This window comes from Malania oleifera, chromosome 5, assembly GCF_029873635.1.
Source record: "Malania oleifera isolate guangnan ecotype guangnan chromosome 5, ASM2987363v1, whole genome shotgun sequence".
Taxonomy (NCBI): domain Eukaryota; kingdom Viridiplantae; phylum Streptophyta; class Magnoliopsida; order Santalales; family Ximeniaceae; genus Malania; species Malania oleifera.
In genome coordinates this window covers 8,439,674-8,456,470 of record NC_080421.1, presented here as the reverse complement: position 1 = coordinate 8,456,470, position 16,797 = coordinate 8,439,674, and the positions used below count along the sequence as shown (strand labels likewise).

The window sequence follows — 16,797 nt, the reverse complement described above, 5'->3', positions numbered from 1 at the left end:
GGTTCACACGTCTAAAAATGCAGTGAATATTCTGACGAAATCGGTTAGTTCTGAGAAGCTCAAGCATTGCTTGGACTTACTCCATGTTTCCAATTGATAAAAAGGAGACAAACCCAACCGAGCGTTTCAAGTTCAAGGTGGAGTAGTTAGACATGTTTTTCAGAATTCTCCTAAGGGGCATATAATCGCCAAGGTGAAGATTGTTGTTTATGGCATGGCTCTTATACTTTCGAGTTTGTAAACATAGAAGGAAGAAAAACATGAAGAGACAACACAGCAGGGACTCGTCGATGAGTGCCCTGTGCTCGTCGACGAGAAGATCCCAAGAACCAGGAAATCTCAGGGTGTATAATCGTCGACAAACTCCCTATTTTTGTCGACGAGTGTCCTTCTTTGATTCATCGACAAATCCCTTGTTTTCGTCGACAAATGCGCCTGGGCTGCGAGAAGAAATTCAAATTTTGAATTTGAACGTTCGAGTGGTTAGTTTATTAGAGGGAAACCTCCAAGGAACTATTATATATGTACTTTTGAACTTATTTTGTACAGAAAGATCATTGTAAAACTCGTATCTTGTGATTTTCACATTGTAGTGAATATTTTGTGCCATTTTCTTGTTCTTGTGTTATTGATTGTTGTTTTTTTCATTCATATTGGTTGAGTGTTGTTGAGACTTAGTGCTTCATTCGTTGCATGTTTACATCTTCCGCTGTGTGTGTCCTATACTCGATTTACAACACCTATTTTGTTTTTCTTTATATTTTTTGTGACTCGACATTTGTTATCTTTGAACTTGAATTTTGTCAATTTTTAGAGGGTAGTAACTAAATAATCAAAATAATTTGGTATTCACATTCAAATTTTAGTTTTAATTATACTTGGAACTCGATTTACAAATTTAAAAATACATTTAGGATTGAACATTTAATATGAACAATTTTATGAGATGCCCCTCAATTTATAATTAGAACCTTTTATAAACCTTTCACGTAAGTATTAAAAATGGTCTTTTCAAAAGTTTACATTTTCTTGTCTTTTTAAGGATGAATTAAGGATCTTACATGGAAAAAGAAAGAAGAAATAAATAAATATATATATATATAATATTTTTTTCTCTATTAAATATTATTAAAAATAAAAATTTATTTTAATATAATTAAATTTTTTTAAAAAAATATATATGATATGTAAAATTGAGTTATTTTATATATCTGCTATATTATATATTTTCTTTTTCATTCTCTTTGATAACCAAACATGAAAATGAGTATTCTTTTAATTTTTTTTAATATTTTATGAGAAGTCTTAAGATTAAATGAATGACTATTTTTATTTCTTTTTTTATTTTTTATTTTATTGAGTTGAGGAAATATTAATATAATTAATTTAAGAGACAAAGGATTAAAAATAGCTCAACTTAAGAATGTTGGTTCCAAGTCCACTAGATTTTGCCTGTAGGAAAATCACAATGTGGCAATATATGGTACAAAATAAAATGTTAATAATGTGTAAAATTAAATTTTTGTTTATACATCAAGAGTAGAAGTTACTTCTCTATATAACCTATAAATAGACTACCTCCGCCCCCTTTCAAAGCACAACTAATACATTTTTTTTTTTTTACATACTTATTCTCTCAGTCATCTAGTAGTAGTCTATTCTATGATTATCTAGTTATTTTTTCAATATTTATCCTTTTTTTTTCCTTCTTTCACATTGGATAATCGAATACTATAGTTCTTAAAGATCTAGAGTTTGTAGGTGTGCACAAATCTACGTCTCATTAAGTAATCTTATAGACCGTACACTTTGTACTAGGTTAGACTTGTAAAGTTATAAATGCTTCCCATTACAACTTACTTTAATTAGAGAGAATATGATCAAATGTTGCAACTTATATTAACTTGAAAGCTCGAGATCATATGAATAACCCAAGCTCCCATGACCAATTTTGTATATTTAATCATAAGTTCAATTTAGTAGCAATATTTTCATTCCCTAATTTGGTGCCACTTGGATAGGTCTAAAGAACTCACTTAAGTTGAAGTTTTAGGTCATCAAAAAATATATGTATTGTATAATTTGTAATTTCATAAGATGCAATAACTCTATTTGTTGCTAGTTGTTTTTTTCTTTTCTCCTTTTGAGCACAATCCTTTCTCATATAGTAAAGATATAATAATAAAATTATTAATAAATAAAGGGAAAATAAAATTACATCCCTTACCAATGAACTATTTAGTTAGAACCTCATGACTCAGCCTCCACTCTTCATTAAGAAAAAGCAGCTAGCAATATACAATATGAACGCACCAATCTTATTCTTCCAACATCTTTTCCCCTTCATAATGTATAACTTTAGCAAAAACATATCGGATTAAAGGGAATAAGTTTTTTTGGAAACGGGAAGTGTAAAGGTATTGTAGTATGTGGCTCATATTGAGTGGAGTATGTGTACAAAGAAAGCAATTTTTTGAGCTTGTAATTTGTTGTGAAAAATAAGGGCAACCTCTCCCAACAATGCGCAGTGGAATGAACATTGTATAAAGGATCACACATACATATTTACAACAAATAAAATGGTGATAAATAGAAACATTCGACAACCATAGTAAGATAAAGAGAATAAAGATAAGTGCAGCGACACCACGAATTATGTGGTTCGACAAAACCTACATCCACAGGACCAATCGGCAAGAGATTCACTATGAAAATCAAAGTCTCACAATACAATGATCTTCACTTATTCTCTCACCCTCTCTTACTCTCATACATGTTGAAATATATCTAGAATGACATATATAACAACCCTTTAGAGGTTTCCCTCCGAATGCCCAACCACTCCAACGTTTCAATTCAAAATTTAAATTCTTTCTCACAGCCCAATGACCACTTGTCGACGAGAATAGGGCTGTAACTACCTACTTAATTAATTGATTTTTTTTTTCCATAATAGCAATTAACATACTCTGACACCATCGTATTAACCTAAGCAGCGAGAAGCAGAATCATACAAATATAACCTAAACCATTACATTCAATACCAGAGTTCTGAATTGTTTTGTAATATATACAACATAACTATATCCCCAAAATGCCCTCAACTAGCTAGGGCTACACAAAATCATTCCCAAAAATGATACTCACTTTGCTGACAGGGCACTACAAACGCCATTCTATTTGCGAGTCTGATCTGCTCGCCTACCTGGATCACCTGAAAAATATTTCAACACTGGGATGAGCCAACGCTCAGTAAGAGAAAATATGTTATTACTAGTGTGTGGCAAATGAGCTACTATATATATATATATATATATATATATATATATATATATCATGAAATCAGTTTCATATAATCATGAATAACTGAGTACAATACAAATAATAAACTACACCACCCCTTTTCCCCTATTGCTTGACATATCAGTATTAAGGTTATAATTCAAAATACTTCTAGTGTATATAGTAGGATCCCTGTTTTTTTAAATCAATACGTAAGTAATAGCAACTGAAACTGTTCCCTGTGGCTATCTGTGTCATGACATGCCCCTCATGACGAGGTTGTGTGGCCCGTAGGCTGGATTTACCCTGACTGGCCAACCAGGAATAAATCACTGAACTCCGTCAGTCAACCAGCCCACCTCAACCCATATCTGGATGGGGAGCCTAACCTCTTCAAAGGCCTAAGTGGTCGACCGTACCACGTATATCTGAATAGGTGGTTGCACTCATAAAGTAACATAGTATCTGTAGCAACGGTATCGTGCTCTGAAGCTGCAAGTCCAACAAGGTCTGATATCGTATAATATATTTTTATATACATGTTTATCTAATTTACCATGATTCTGAAGTATTGAAATAACCATGATGCTACATAACGTACTGAAATTTGAATAATCATTACATGGAACTGCATATTCGTAATACTGGAATTCGTGTTATCATGGTACTGAAATATCGTAAAATCATGGTATTGAAATTTGTATAATCATGGTACTGAAATGCGTATAATCATAATACTGAAATTCGTAAAATCATAAAACTAAATTCATAAACATATCCCCGTACCATATACATAATCATAAGCCACACCATACTAAAATACATAATTTTTGTAAATAAATAAACTGCATAATATTCGAAACTTTCCTAGCATAGCATATTTCCCTTACCTTAACTTTGAAAAGCCCCTAGGGAATACAAGCCTAACACCCGCAGGGCCTTCTACAAAACACCCTGAAACCAATATTTTTCAGAACTAAACATCAGTATTTTTCTGCCTATATCATTTCCTATAACTACCACAAGGCCAAAAGGAGACTAAAAGGTCTTACCCTGAATTTGGGATGATTTCCAACTCCGATTTCTCAACGATCCGCTCTGGTAGATGAGTGGAGAACTCTGTTAGGAGTGTCGTAGTAGCTTCAAATCGTCAATCCAGCGACCGGTGGGGCCGGAAATGAAGAGAGAAGGGAGAGGGAGTCGTAGGAGAGAGAGAGAGAGAGAGAGCGGCGAGTGAATGATAAAAATCTCGGGTTTCCACTATTTATAAAGTTAGGTTCGTCGACGAAGTCTACGGCCTCCTTCTGTTTTTGGTTCTATTTTCTCTCCCTCTAATATTTAAAATGCTATTATTCTTCGAGTCACTACAAGGGCACTCGTTGACGAGCTAAAGAAGGCCACTCGTCGACGAGTGTTTGCTATTGCCCTGCACAAAGACCACATCCATATGCTTTTCCCTTTGTTTATAAACTCCCGAAATATAAGAGTCACACCATTAACAACATAATTTATTGTTTTATTAGTTGGGACGATTAATGGGTTGGGGTGCAGGGGGTAACGTCCCCGTGATACGGTACAAGAGTATTTGAGGAATTTTTCTAATACCTCTGTATGGTTATGGTTAGTATAAATACATATAATGTAACTCTACTTTTATACAGTGAAATTCAGTCGTTGCTCGCTCTTGGATGTAGGCATATTACCGAACTAAGTTAAATTCATGTGTTTTTGTTGTTTTATTTATGCCTTTGTTTTTCCGTACTGTTTATCATAATTGCCGCACGTTTCACAACAAAAGATTATGGTCATCGCATAATAAGTGAAGAGAGTTTCTTCTAAAATAAGTCAATTATAATTCATCCATCACAACAAAATAGAATGAAAGGGCAGCGGAATAAAATATAAAAAATCATATAATGAGTATGTGTAGAAGTGTATAAAATAATTAACTATTAAAAAAATTAAAATAATTAGTAATTAACATTATAAATCAGCCACTTAAGATTTATGTAAAAAATCTTTATGAATAAATAATTGAAAGGCCAACGTCAGTTTTCAATCTTTCATAATGTCAGAGTGGTAGGTTACAAATAATTTTTTTCTTAATATATGTATCTTTGATTCTTGAGGAGCATAGTTTTTTATTTCCTAAAAAAAAAATTTACATTTCTCTCTTGAAATTTGCCAAAATCTTTATGAAGCTTGCATTTGAATTAAAGATGTTACTTGAGAAAAATAAAAGAGAGTCAAATAAGAAGAGAAGTTTTTTTATTATATTTTCTATTTGAACAAATATTACTATAAAAAAAATAGAAGGACAAAAGACATTCACTTTTCTAGAAATTTAGTAAAAAAATAAAGACCTCCTCTAAAGTATTTTAAGAAAAAGACCTAAGGTTTTAAAAATATCACAAATTTTAATTAAAATTTCAAAAATAAGTTTATCAAAAAGATACAAATAATTCCTAAAAAATTGTCTTTTTTACAAAATACAAGAGAATGCTTGTATTTTTTTACCGAATCTCAAAAGTGGTCTTTCATAGTGAAATTTCAAATTTCATAAAAGGTTAGTTTCTTTTACCTCAAATAAAAATTTATTATAGCATAACTAAAAGTTTTAAAAAATTAAATAATATGTATAAAACCAAAAGAAAATGAAAATTTAAATTTATAAATTGAGAAGAGAGAGAGAGAGAGAGCTTCGGGTCACTTCCCTTGGCAGCTTGTCTTCTTTAACTTCTCTCTACCTTTCTCTCTCTCGCTCTCTCTCTCTCACTGAAGCATCACTGCAACTCGGAAACTCTTCCTCTTCAATTCCCGCCTATAAAACCCTCTCGCTCTCTGCAATGTTCTCCCAGTCCCATTCCCTCTCTCTAATCCCCAACCTCCTCTCTCTCTCCGCCAACTCTTCTCCTTCTCTTCGCTGCTCTCTCGCCTTCCCCTTCTCTTCACCTCCCCCCAACCTTGCCCTAGACTCTCCCCGAACCAAGCTCATTTCAACCATGACTTCCAATTCCAGGCTCTCGAGCTGCACCGCAACCGCTGACTTAGGGTTCGAACATTGCGATCTCGATAGGTTCGTGCACGTCGCCAACGAACTCGCCGACGCCGCCGGAGAAGTCATTCGAGGATATTTCCGGCGAAGATTTGAAATTCTCGAGAAGGATGATTTGAGTGAGTTGAAGAATTAGAAATGTTTAGAAGAACTACAAAAATGTGCTGAGTTAATAATGCCTGCATGAGCTTAAATCAATGCAGTCTTTCCTCTTGAAAGCGAAAGAAGCACTATAATAGCAGTGATCGTAGGACAAGTTTTTTTGGCTTGATTTCAATGTTAAACTGAAATTGTTGACTCTTCACTTATAGTGCTGTAATGGATGCCGTGCAGGTCCTGTGACAATCGCAGATCAAGCTGCCGAGGAATCTATGGTGTCGATCATATTGGAGAACTTCCCGTCGCATGCTATGTAAGCTATATATTTGCTTGCTTCCCTCATCCCCCTCCTCCCAATGTTTATTTTAATTTTTAATGTTCCTCTGTTGTTATTGCTGCAAAGCTAATAGTTCTGTTTTCAGTATCTGGTTTTTATTATGTTATTCAATTCTACTTACTGATCTAATATTAGATGAAAACTTGAAAAGTGATTTCAATCTATTTTTGAGGCAACTAAACTTGGTATTGTGAGGACTTAAATACGAAGTTATAGACTTATAAAGAAACATTGTTGGTGCTGATTGTAGAACTTTGATTGCAGTTATGGAGAGGAGAAAGGTTGGAGGTCTGAAGAGAAATCTACAGACTTTGTTTGGGTTTTAGATCCAATAGATGGGACAAAAAGCTTCATTACTGGTATTCTTTCTTTTGGTTCTTAAGTAATCATCTTAGGTTTAACATATTGAAAATTGCACATAGGTGATTGTATACTTTTATCTATTCCAGGCAAACCCTTGTTTGGTACTCTTATCGCTCTGCTACACAAGGGTAAACCGGTATGAATATGTTTTCGCAGAAAAGTTGCTTTTTTAATGTGTCGGATGCTATTGAAAAGTTTATACGGGAAAGAGAGTAAACTCTTTCTGCTCTTATAACATTTGGAACAATTACCTTATTTTTTCTTATTCATCCATGGTGAAGTTGGGATTGAATGATTTACATATAAGTGAGGCTTGATGTGAAGATCCTTGTTGGTTGTTATTCTCTTAAAACATTAAATATATTGGTTGTTGATTAAAATCTATATGAAAAACCAATACAGTAAAATGGGAAGAAAAAAATATGACTTCTTGGCTCATGATGTTCATACTTTGAGGATGTGAATTCTAATAAATTGATTTATTTTTTCTCAATATCAAAACCCCTAACAATACTCTATGTTGGTAATTATAACTCCAAATTCATAAAATAATAAATAAAGTGCTCAAATGTTAACAAATCAAATTTGTTTGAACTTCAAAACATTATTAACCCAAACGTTCTGCTAAAAAGTCTTCGTCAAAAATTGACATTTTTATTCTTCTTTCTTGCTCATCTTGATTTCCCTGCACTTTCTGCTTTCCATCATCTAAGTTGCCTAGATTTTTATTTTCTGAGGCGGCACAAGTCAGCGATTGATTGTCCTTCTAATATGCTGAATTATATTTCATGAACCTGCTCCTGGTATTATCATCATTATTATTTCCTTTTGCAGTTCAGGAGGCATGAATTAGTGCTGTAGGTTTAAAAGGTAATAAGCCTAAACATCCTACTAAGAAAAACTCATTCGAATAAGAACAACTGTGCTCTTATTTTTCTGTTGCTGCTGTTTTTTTTTTTTTTTCAATTCTTCAAATAGCCCAAACATGCACCTCGTTCATGTTTGTTTGCTCCCTCTTTTGCCCTTCTACTGCACCTGGTTAGCTCCAAAGGCGTGAATTATTGCTGTATATATAACATTTCAACACCCCTTGAACTGCTTCTTTAACTTAGATATGAAATAAGTGTCCAAAAACATACAGGTAACCTGAAGTTTTTCATTTGCTAAGATTTACTAGCTAATCCTATTTGTTGAAATATGAAGATACTTTAGTTGGATTGGCATATTGTGCTACCTTGGTCTTGCATAAGTGCAAGTCATTCATTGGAGTCTCATAATGGCACTGTCTTCCATTAGATGCATGGAAGCTGACTCCACCAGTCGTCATGCAAGGTTATAGTCAGTGTGATCCTTCTACCATTTATTGTAGTGTTGTTTTTCATGGTGTTTTGTTGTGAAGACAAGCTTTGGTTTCTCATTACTGATCGGTCATTAATTGCTTGTGCAAAGAATTGTTTTTGGCTTTACCATTATTTTTTATTACTTCCCTCAGTTGAATAACTGAATTATAATCATAAAATTGTCTCCGATGGGTGCATATTTTCTCTCAGATTCTTGGCATAATTGATCAGCCTGTATTAAGAGAGAGATGGATTGGGATAAGCGGAAGGAAAACTACATTGAATGGACAAGAAGTATCAACACGCACTTGTGCAAAACTCTCTGAAGCATATTTGTACGGTTTGTAGTCCTTATATCTTTTTAATTCTAAATAAAAGCATGTGGTGTTGAAAGTAGCAAAATTTAACATATTTAAAAAAGGGAAAAAAAAGTAAAACCTGCAACTTACATTTGATGAATTTTTCATTTGTGGCCTACTAGTTAATTTTTAATTTTTAGTTGCATATACACTTCCATGTGCAGTAGATGCCGAGATGTCTATAATTGGTTTCTGTTTTCTATTTAGGTATACAACCAGCCCACATCTATTTAGTGGAAATGCTGAAGAGGCATTTGCTCGTGTTAGAAGTAAGGTGTGTGCGCTCAATATAGGTTTTTAAGAAGAAAAAATATGCATATTCTTAAGCATAGACTGAAACAGAGTTGTGCTGCCCGATTTGGTACCAGTGACTGCTGGTCCAGAATTATCTTTTGCCTTTGTTTCGCAAGACTCCTCCAATTTGTAACACAAACTAGTGTGTTAGGCAGATTTTCAAATTCTGTCAAAAGTTCTTTTTCCTCTTTTCTTTTCTATTTTTTTGCTTTACTTTTAGCTTCTGTAACCATTTGAAGAATTACCAAGTAGCATAAAATGTTTTTGAAAATTTAAAAGACAAAGACAAAGATTGTTTACAAAACCAGTTATGTATGCTCTAGTTGCTGCATGTTTATTTAATGAACTTCAGCTTTATTAAATGTAAAAATTAAAAGACTTTTGGTTTTTTTTTATAATTTTATTTTTATGTTTGTATGGCATGCAGGTGAAAGTTCCATTATATGGCTGTGATTGTTATGCTTATGCCCTCTTGGCTTCTGGTTTTGTGGATCTTGTCATTGAGTCTGGCCTCAAGGTAGGTTGCCACCCATAATGTATAATATTCCTTAGTTATGTTGTCTTGGGCATATATGTGAGATTTGCTCTGTATGGTTTTAATGAAATCATTATTCATCAGGTAAAAGAAAATTGGAAAACTTTTGCCGTCAAATGCGGGCAAAAGTTTTTGCCCTTTTCTTCTTTTCAGCACTTGTGACCTTTGGATTCGATAGGCTGGATAATTCCTGCAGCCATGCAAATAAATATCATGTTGTTCAGTTGGCATTTGGCATGAGGAGATTAACACATAATTTTATCTTCCCCTAGTAAGTGAAAATTGCTTTCATTGTTTTAGCTAATCAGGATTTTAATGTTTTGACCAGCCGTACGATTTCCTTTCCCTGATACCTGTGATAGAGGGAGCTGGAGGTGTTATTACTGATTGGAAGGGGCGGCAGCTTTACTGGGAAGCTTCTTCAGATTCACGCCCAACAAGTATGACACATGAAGTTTGCTTTATTGGTTTTTTCCCCTCCTTTCAGTTGTTTGTTTCACATGAACTGCTTGATAGGAACCAAACCGAGGAACCAACTCTTTTTTATCTTTTACACTATGCGAACCATTTAATGTGCCATATTAGGCTTATTACTGGCTTTTTGTACATGTGGGTTGCGCTTCATTTATGGGTTGCATTTGAAGGTTTTAATGTCGTGGCTGCTGGAGACGAGCAGCTTCACCAACAAGCAGTAGATTCATTACAATGGCCATAGAGATTTGCCATTGACTGAGTACACATTTTGGCCTTCAATCTCTGTGCTGAAAACTAAGGTGAACTTTGGCAGCTGCAGCAATGGCGGAATGGATGGAACTGCAATGTATTCCATCATCCTATAATTATAATCATATTATGTATTTCAATAAGCCGCTCATAGGCAAAATTTATTGCCAAATGCAGAGCTTGATCAAGCTTGGATGATTAGGCAACTCATCTGAGGAAAGTGCATCTAAAAATGATCAATGCTTCTGTATTTTTATTCTGAACTCCAATCCCCAAGTGTCAAAATTCCCCAGGTTTGGCTTAGTAATTGTATTGTGCATTTGTTATGATTTCCTCAACATCTGATTTATTTGCATGTGCATAATCAAGATTTCATCTGTGCTCCCGAAGAGCAACCTTAGAGCAATTTTCTGATTCTCATGCAAGCATTTCACAAGCAGGGGATGGAGTTCATTTGCTTTCACTAATTTCGACCATTCAGTTTGTTGATGATGTCAATCTTCGGAACTTCTGTTAATTAGCTTTTTATCCAGGGAGGGATTGTGACGTTTTCATAACTATTGGAAAACCTCTTAAACATCCAAAGACAACTCAAAATTTGATGTGGCACGTACCACTGCAACGATATTCCAAGTGAACTTGATTTCTGTTTGATACGAGCAAAACTAAATTGGATTTGATCATCCATCTTGTTTTGAACTTAAAACATTAGGGAAAAAGAAAATTTTCAACAAAAAATAATCACAATTTAAATTTAGAGTAAAGAAATCAAATATGCAATAATCTAATAAATGAATGTTCTACTTTAAACACCATCACTATTTGATTTCTCTATTTTTAATTCTGTATTAATGAACCCCCTCCCTCCACCCAAAAAAAGTGAAGTAGGCTAATCGAAACTCTATTTTTAATTCTGTTTCAATGAACAAACCCACCCCCCCACCGTCCCAAAAATAAAAAAATGAAGTATGTGGCTAATCAAAACTGTTGTGCAAACTCCTCAACCCCGCCTTTGAAGATGCGCCATCAAATTACCGGGGATAAAGATAACTACTAGTTTTCCATTCTAACACGCTATAAATCAAGTAAGCTCTAAAATATATGATTTATTTGGATTGTTCCTTGCTGCCAGAAATAATGAAGGTGAAAATTTCTCCATGCTGCAGTCAGATTTCTGATCATTATCCACAGTATGAATAAACACACATTAACAAACCCAAACTTCCAATAATTGCAATGAGTGTTCCCTACAAAACCAGAATATATCTTACTGAACATCACGTTGCACCATCAGTCATCCATGTCACTTAAAATCCAACAAACTGGGATTGCAAATGCTTCAAAGGCCAGCACTGCCGCAGGCACATACTTGTGTTTCTTAGCTTGATTCAGTTTCCATACAGCCAGAGACGTTCCCAACTGATAGCACAAAGAGGATCTTAGTCCTTTCCAAAATCAGCATTGTAGTGTGCAGTGGATTCAAGTTTCTTCGCTTCGTTTAGTTTACGCACAGCCTGAAACGTTGGGGAGAAGGCAAAACAGGCAACAGTGAGAACTGAACATTCCTCACACAGAGATCTCCAAAGAACAGTCAAAAGTTTTGACAAATTATAGTATCAAAGTGCCAACAAACAATATTCTCAATAGATGCCTTTGCACATACAAGGAACACATTTTGATTTTCCAGACCTATAAGAAAGATGGTGTTGCAGAAATGTAGAAACATGATCTTGCACAAGTATGACAACTTCTCTGTTCAACCCTAGTTGTGAAGAACATAAACCATATGACAACTTTTCTGCCTGCCAATGGTTGTGAAGAATATCAAAACATAATCTTAATCCAATTTTGTGGGTATGATACCTTACGGTTAAACCCTGTGTTCAGGAGCATTTATTCCAATGGATGAGGCTAGTGCTCCTGTCCCAATCTGAATGGAGCATTGCATTATGCAAAAGCCTAATATAGAAAAAATAAACTAGGTCGCCAAGTTTATTTTATAGGTGGAATCTAAGAATCAAACCAACCTGATGCTCAGATTGACTTGGTTTTGTACGTTTTGTCCAAATCCATACAAATTTAAATCCAAGAACCAGAATCCATGCATTGTATTGTGTTTTTTCCAAATCCAAACAAATTCAAATTGAAGGGCTGAAATCCATGCTCCAAAACACTATCTAACAGAATATTACTCCCAACATTTGGTGAATGGCCTCGCAAGGGGTTGGCCTAAAAATTATGCATGCATGGTCCGTGAATGTAAGAGCATATCCCCATGAGGTTTAGCTCACTATAGTCAAAATCTCCTATACTAAATCAGATCAGTCCAATATGCATTTCCTGATGGCAAAAGGCATTACCTTCATGAAATCTTCATGGATGACATAGTCACGCTCTGCACGAATAGCTGACATTCCAGCTTCAGTGCAGACATTACGCAGATCAGCACCATTAAACCCCTGAAGGAATTCTAAAATATTAGACCACCAGGTAAAGGATAGGGAATTAAGATGGAAATTCTGTATATACACACTCATGACTCATCTCAGCCCTGTACCTCAGCAAGCTTTACAACTGCTTCATAATCAATTTCTCCATGTTTGGCAATTCCAGCAGCATGGATTTTGAGGATTTCCATTCTTGATTGCTCATTTGGCAATGGAATTTCTATCTTCCTGTCTAATCTCCCTGGACGAAGAAGCGCAGGGTCCAACACATCAGGTCTATTTGTCGCCATAATCATTTTAACCTACAGCATCCAGTTTAGATAAAATCATCATTAATCATTCAGATGAATAACCAATGACATATAGAATGACATATACACACAGATAAGTCCATAGGCACCAATATAAGTGTGCAGGCAACCGTTATATATATCTCCACAAAATTTTACATGTCAATGCAAACCTAGGTTTGACAAATAACAAATCAGAAATACCTTTCCAAGCTGATCAAACCCATCTAGCTGGTTCAGCAACTCCATTAGTGTTCTCTGAATTTCACGATCAGCACTAGTTCCTTCACTGAACCGGCGACCACCAATGGCATCAATCTCATCCATAAAGATGATACATGGCTTCAAAAGTAAAAACCAGATGTGAGAATATATTATATTGATATTGTAATGAAGTAAGAAAAAGGGATGTAAAAATATTTGGATCTTACTTGATGATCGCGCGCATAGCCAAACATCTCCCTTATCAATCTTGCACTTTCACCTATATATTTATCAATTATGGCACTTGAGACAACCTACTCACAACAAAAGGTCCAAAACATCAATGGTTAGGATGAAGTTAAGGAGCCAGATGTTAGTCACAAACAAAAAATTTCTAACCTTTAAGAAATTGGCATCTATGTTGCTAGCAATTGCTCTGGCTAATAATGTCTTGCCTGTTCCAGGAGGTCCATAGAGAAGAACACCCTGAAACAATTACAATTTGGTTTCTCTATCAAGATTCTTTGCTTCCTAGGCCGCTGACGCAAACAAGACAGCCTCGTTACCAATATTCCATGAAGAAAGCACCAAATTTATTATGTTGTATTACCTTAGGAGGTTTGATACCCACTCTAAGAAAGAGCTCGGGATTCATTAAAGGCAGTTCTATAGATTCCCTGAGCTCCCGGATCTGATCTGACAGCCCTCCAACTGCTGAGTAGCTAACATTGCCTGGATCTTCATGAAGCATGTTATACACAACCGGGTCCACCTGTGATAAGAAGTCACATTGCAGCATGCAACACAAACCTTGAATATCTAATGAAATGTTGAAAATGTTGAGCTAAAGAAGAATCAATGACATGCCAATCAAGACAGCCAGCTACTAATACTTTTAGTTAGATGCGAAAGGAAAAAAAGAAACAAAAAGAAAATCACTTACCTCACGTGGAAGTGCACGCATGATAGTGAGAGTGGTCATATCAAGAACCACTCGCGTGCCTGAAGTTAGTTTTTCCTTGTCCACTTTGTTGCGGCAGCCAACCACATACCTTGGACCACTGCTTGCTTTAACTATCACTAAAATAGTATGCATGATATCAATTAGTTCAACAATTGATAATCAATAGATCATAATTTGATCGATAGATGAGATAAACTAGATCAATTTACATGAAAACAGATCATTTTAAAGCTAGAGTATTAGACTAAACAAGCACAGTGAGTTTTCAGATGAGTAATTACAACGCTCATTGTCAAGAGGCCTCAGAACTTCGCCAATGATCTGCCCAACACTTTGAAGAGACTTTAAATCATCTTCAGTTTTGGAAAATTCCTTTTTCGAAGCTCGCAAGTTTTCTCTGACTGCATTCATCCACATTATATCACAAGTCAGTTGCAAACAAACTTTGCTAAATAAGCAGCAAAACTTGGCTTAAAAACAGGAAAAAAATCAAGTAGCAATGCTCTAACTCAATAAACTGATGTTGTACTTCAGAATCTCATCAGTTAGCAATTAAATATGATCATAATTTCTAACAAACAATCAAATTAAAAACACAAAATAGGATTCAATACAAGGATACTAAAAAAGAGTGCAGATCCAATAACAGCTTATTTAACTGGTTTATTTAAGAGCCAGGGTTCAGTAGGATAAAAGTGGAAAACGAACAAACATAATATCATACATAAAATGACCAAAGAATATTAGTTCTAATTATCTAAAATTAAAGGTCAGAACAACATCAATCAACTAACAAGCCACAGAAATCATTCACATTTAGGGAGAAACTAGGTGTTGCTTTTGCTAAGATAGATTATACTACAACATTTTCCACATCGAGTCAAATCTAGCTCCCAGGTCATTATAGCGCCTTTGATGCGCTAACGCTACAGTAAATCGTGTTGTTTCTTTTTTTCCCACCGAACATTATTACCAAAACTAACTTGAAATAAGAAGGTTCATCCTCTAGCAACCGAGCAACGCAAAACTTTCTAAAACCAAAAAACAGACAAAAATCTGTTCTCTTCGCTTTTCCTCAAATTATCAGCAGCAAAAGATGGAGATACCGAGACAGACTGATGACGAAATCAAATTTTGAGTAACTACTTGAAACCCTAGGAAGCTATAATAAGAGATCGAGAAAGATTTTCCAACGGAAAGCAAGGGTTTTCTAGAGAATTATAGAGGGAGGTTGCGAATCAGACCTCCTCGGACCCTGGATTCGAGCTCCTTGTGCTGGAGGAGCTTTTTCCGGTAGTCGGTGACGGCGGTACGGCGTCGCACAGCGTCTTCTGCCTCGCTTGCCATCGCTAGTGTTCTCCTTCACTGCCCCAAATGAAGTCTGGTGTTAAATCTTCGGAGGGGAGAAGGAATGAATTTGCCTTGGCCCGGAAGCCATCAAAAGCAGCGTTAGACGACGTCGTTTTAGATTTGTGTTAACTTCGTTATTTGTATCTTTTCTAAATGAAGAAGAAAAGAGGAAGAACCTTAAGTTTTCATTATAGTTTTAAAATATTAAAAATATTATTAAGAATGAAAGTTTTATAAAACTAAGACTATTTTCCTCAATAATTTTACTTTACTATTTATTCTTCTAAAGTCAAACCTTTTATTTATCTAAATTATATTAGATATTTGACAAAATATTTAAAGCTTTAACATTTTTATTCTTGTAAGGATCATTCAGCTGACATTGATAATAAATTGTTATGGCTAAATTTTTTATAAAAAAAAAAAAGACTTAGGAGGAAGAACAAATTTGAAACCCTCATAAAACTTGTATTTGACTTATAAAAGTAAAATATATGTCTTAGTTTATGTCAAGCGACTTAGGTTCTATATCAGTTCAGTAATTCGAAATTAGTAGGTTTTAAATATTTTAAAAAAATTATTCCTTTTATGTATTTTCATACTAATTTCTATGTATTTTCATAGTAAAAAGATTTATGTTTTTAAAGTTCAATGATTACTAACAAATTTTCAAAATTTTATTGGTGAAATCTTGTTACTCAACAATAGAAAAAGGGGTCCCTTCTCAAATAGCTAACAAAAAGCTCAATTAATCTATCTACAATAAACAATTTAACTTTCCTTTTGGGTATTTGGATTTCTCGCCTTATATTTGGATTTGAATGAATAAAATGTATTCCTAAATTTTATTTAATGTCAAATAAATTCAAATCAAAAACTCAAATTTATGTCCCCTAAATTTTAGAAATTCATTAATACTATGTTTGGGAGCATAGTTTTAAGATTTCAATACAACTTTATATTACATTTTAGACAAAAAGTTTTACTAAAAACCACATTTTTTTACATGTTGGACAATCTGCTGTAAGGAAATCATCGGCCATCCTAGCTGCTAAAAATTCCTTTCTTTATAGTGGCTAGTTTTTTTTTTTTTTTTTTACTTCCTTGAACTTGAGAACAATATCCCTTTTTGGCTTAAAAATTTTCCCTCATTTT

At 34.5% G+C, this 16,797-nt stretch overlaps 2 protein-coding genes across 2 annotated transcripts; one reads left to right on the top strand and one right to left on the bottom strand.

The window, feature by feature from the left end:
* Positions 1–5,971: 5,971 nt before the first annotated feature.
* On the top strand, positions 5,972–10,793 carry LOC131156480 (bifunctional phosphatase IMPL2, chloroplastic). The gene is made up of 9 exons (XM_058110191.1): positions 5,972–6,456; positions 6,671–6,749; positions 7,038–7,132; positions 7,223–7,272; positions 8,687–8,811; positions 9,043–9,109; positions 9,557–9,646; positions 9,993–10,104; positions 10,309–10,793. The coding sequence occupies exons 1-9, from the start codon at positions 6,129–6,131 to the stop codon at positions 10,377–10,379; spliced, it is 1,017 nt and encodes a 338-aa protein (XP_057966174.1). The 5' UTR covers positions 5,972–6,128; the 3' UTR covers positions 10,380–10,793.
* Positions 10,794–11,468: 675 nt separating this feature from the next.
* On the bottom strand, positions 11,469–15,811 carry LOC131156479 (26S proteasome regulatory subunit S10B homolog B-like). Its single transcript, XM_058110190.1, has 10 exons — positions 15,537–15,811; positions 14,574–14,693; positions 14,272–14,408; positions 13,939–14,100; positions 13,728–13,814; positions 13,556–13,642; positions 13,329–13,466; positions 12,945–13,136; positions 12,748–12,846; positions 11,469–11,901 (listed from the first exon to the last, which is right to left on the bottom strand). Exons 1-10 carry the CDS (start codon positions 15,637–15,639, stop codon positions 11,827–11,829), a joined length of 1,200 nt encoding a protein of 399 aa, XP_057966173.1. The 5' UTR covers positions 15,640–15,811; the 3' UTR covers positions 11,469–11,826.
* Between the last annotated feature and the right edge of the window lie 986 nt (positions 15,812–16,797).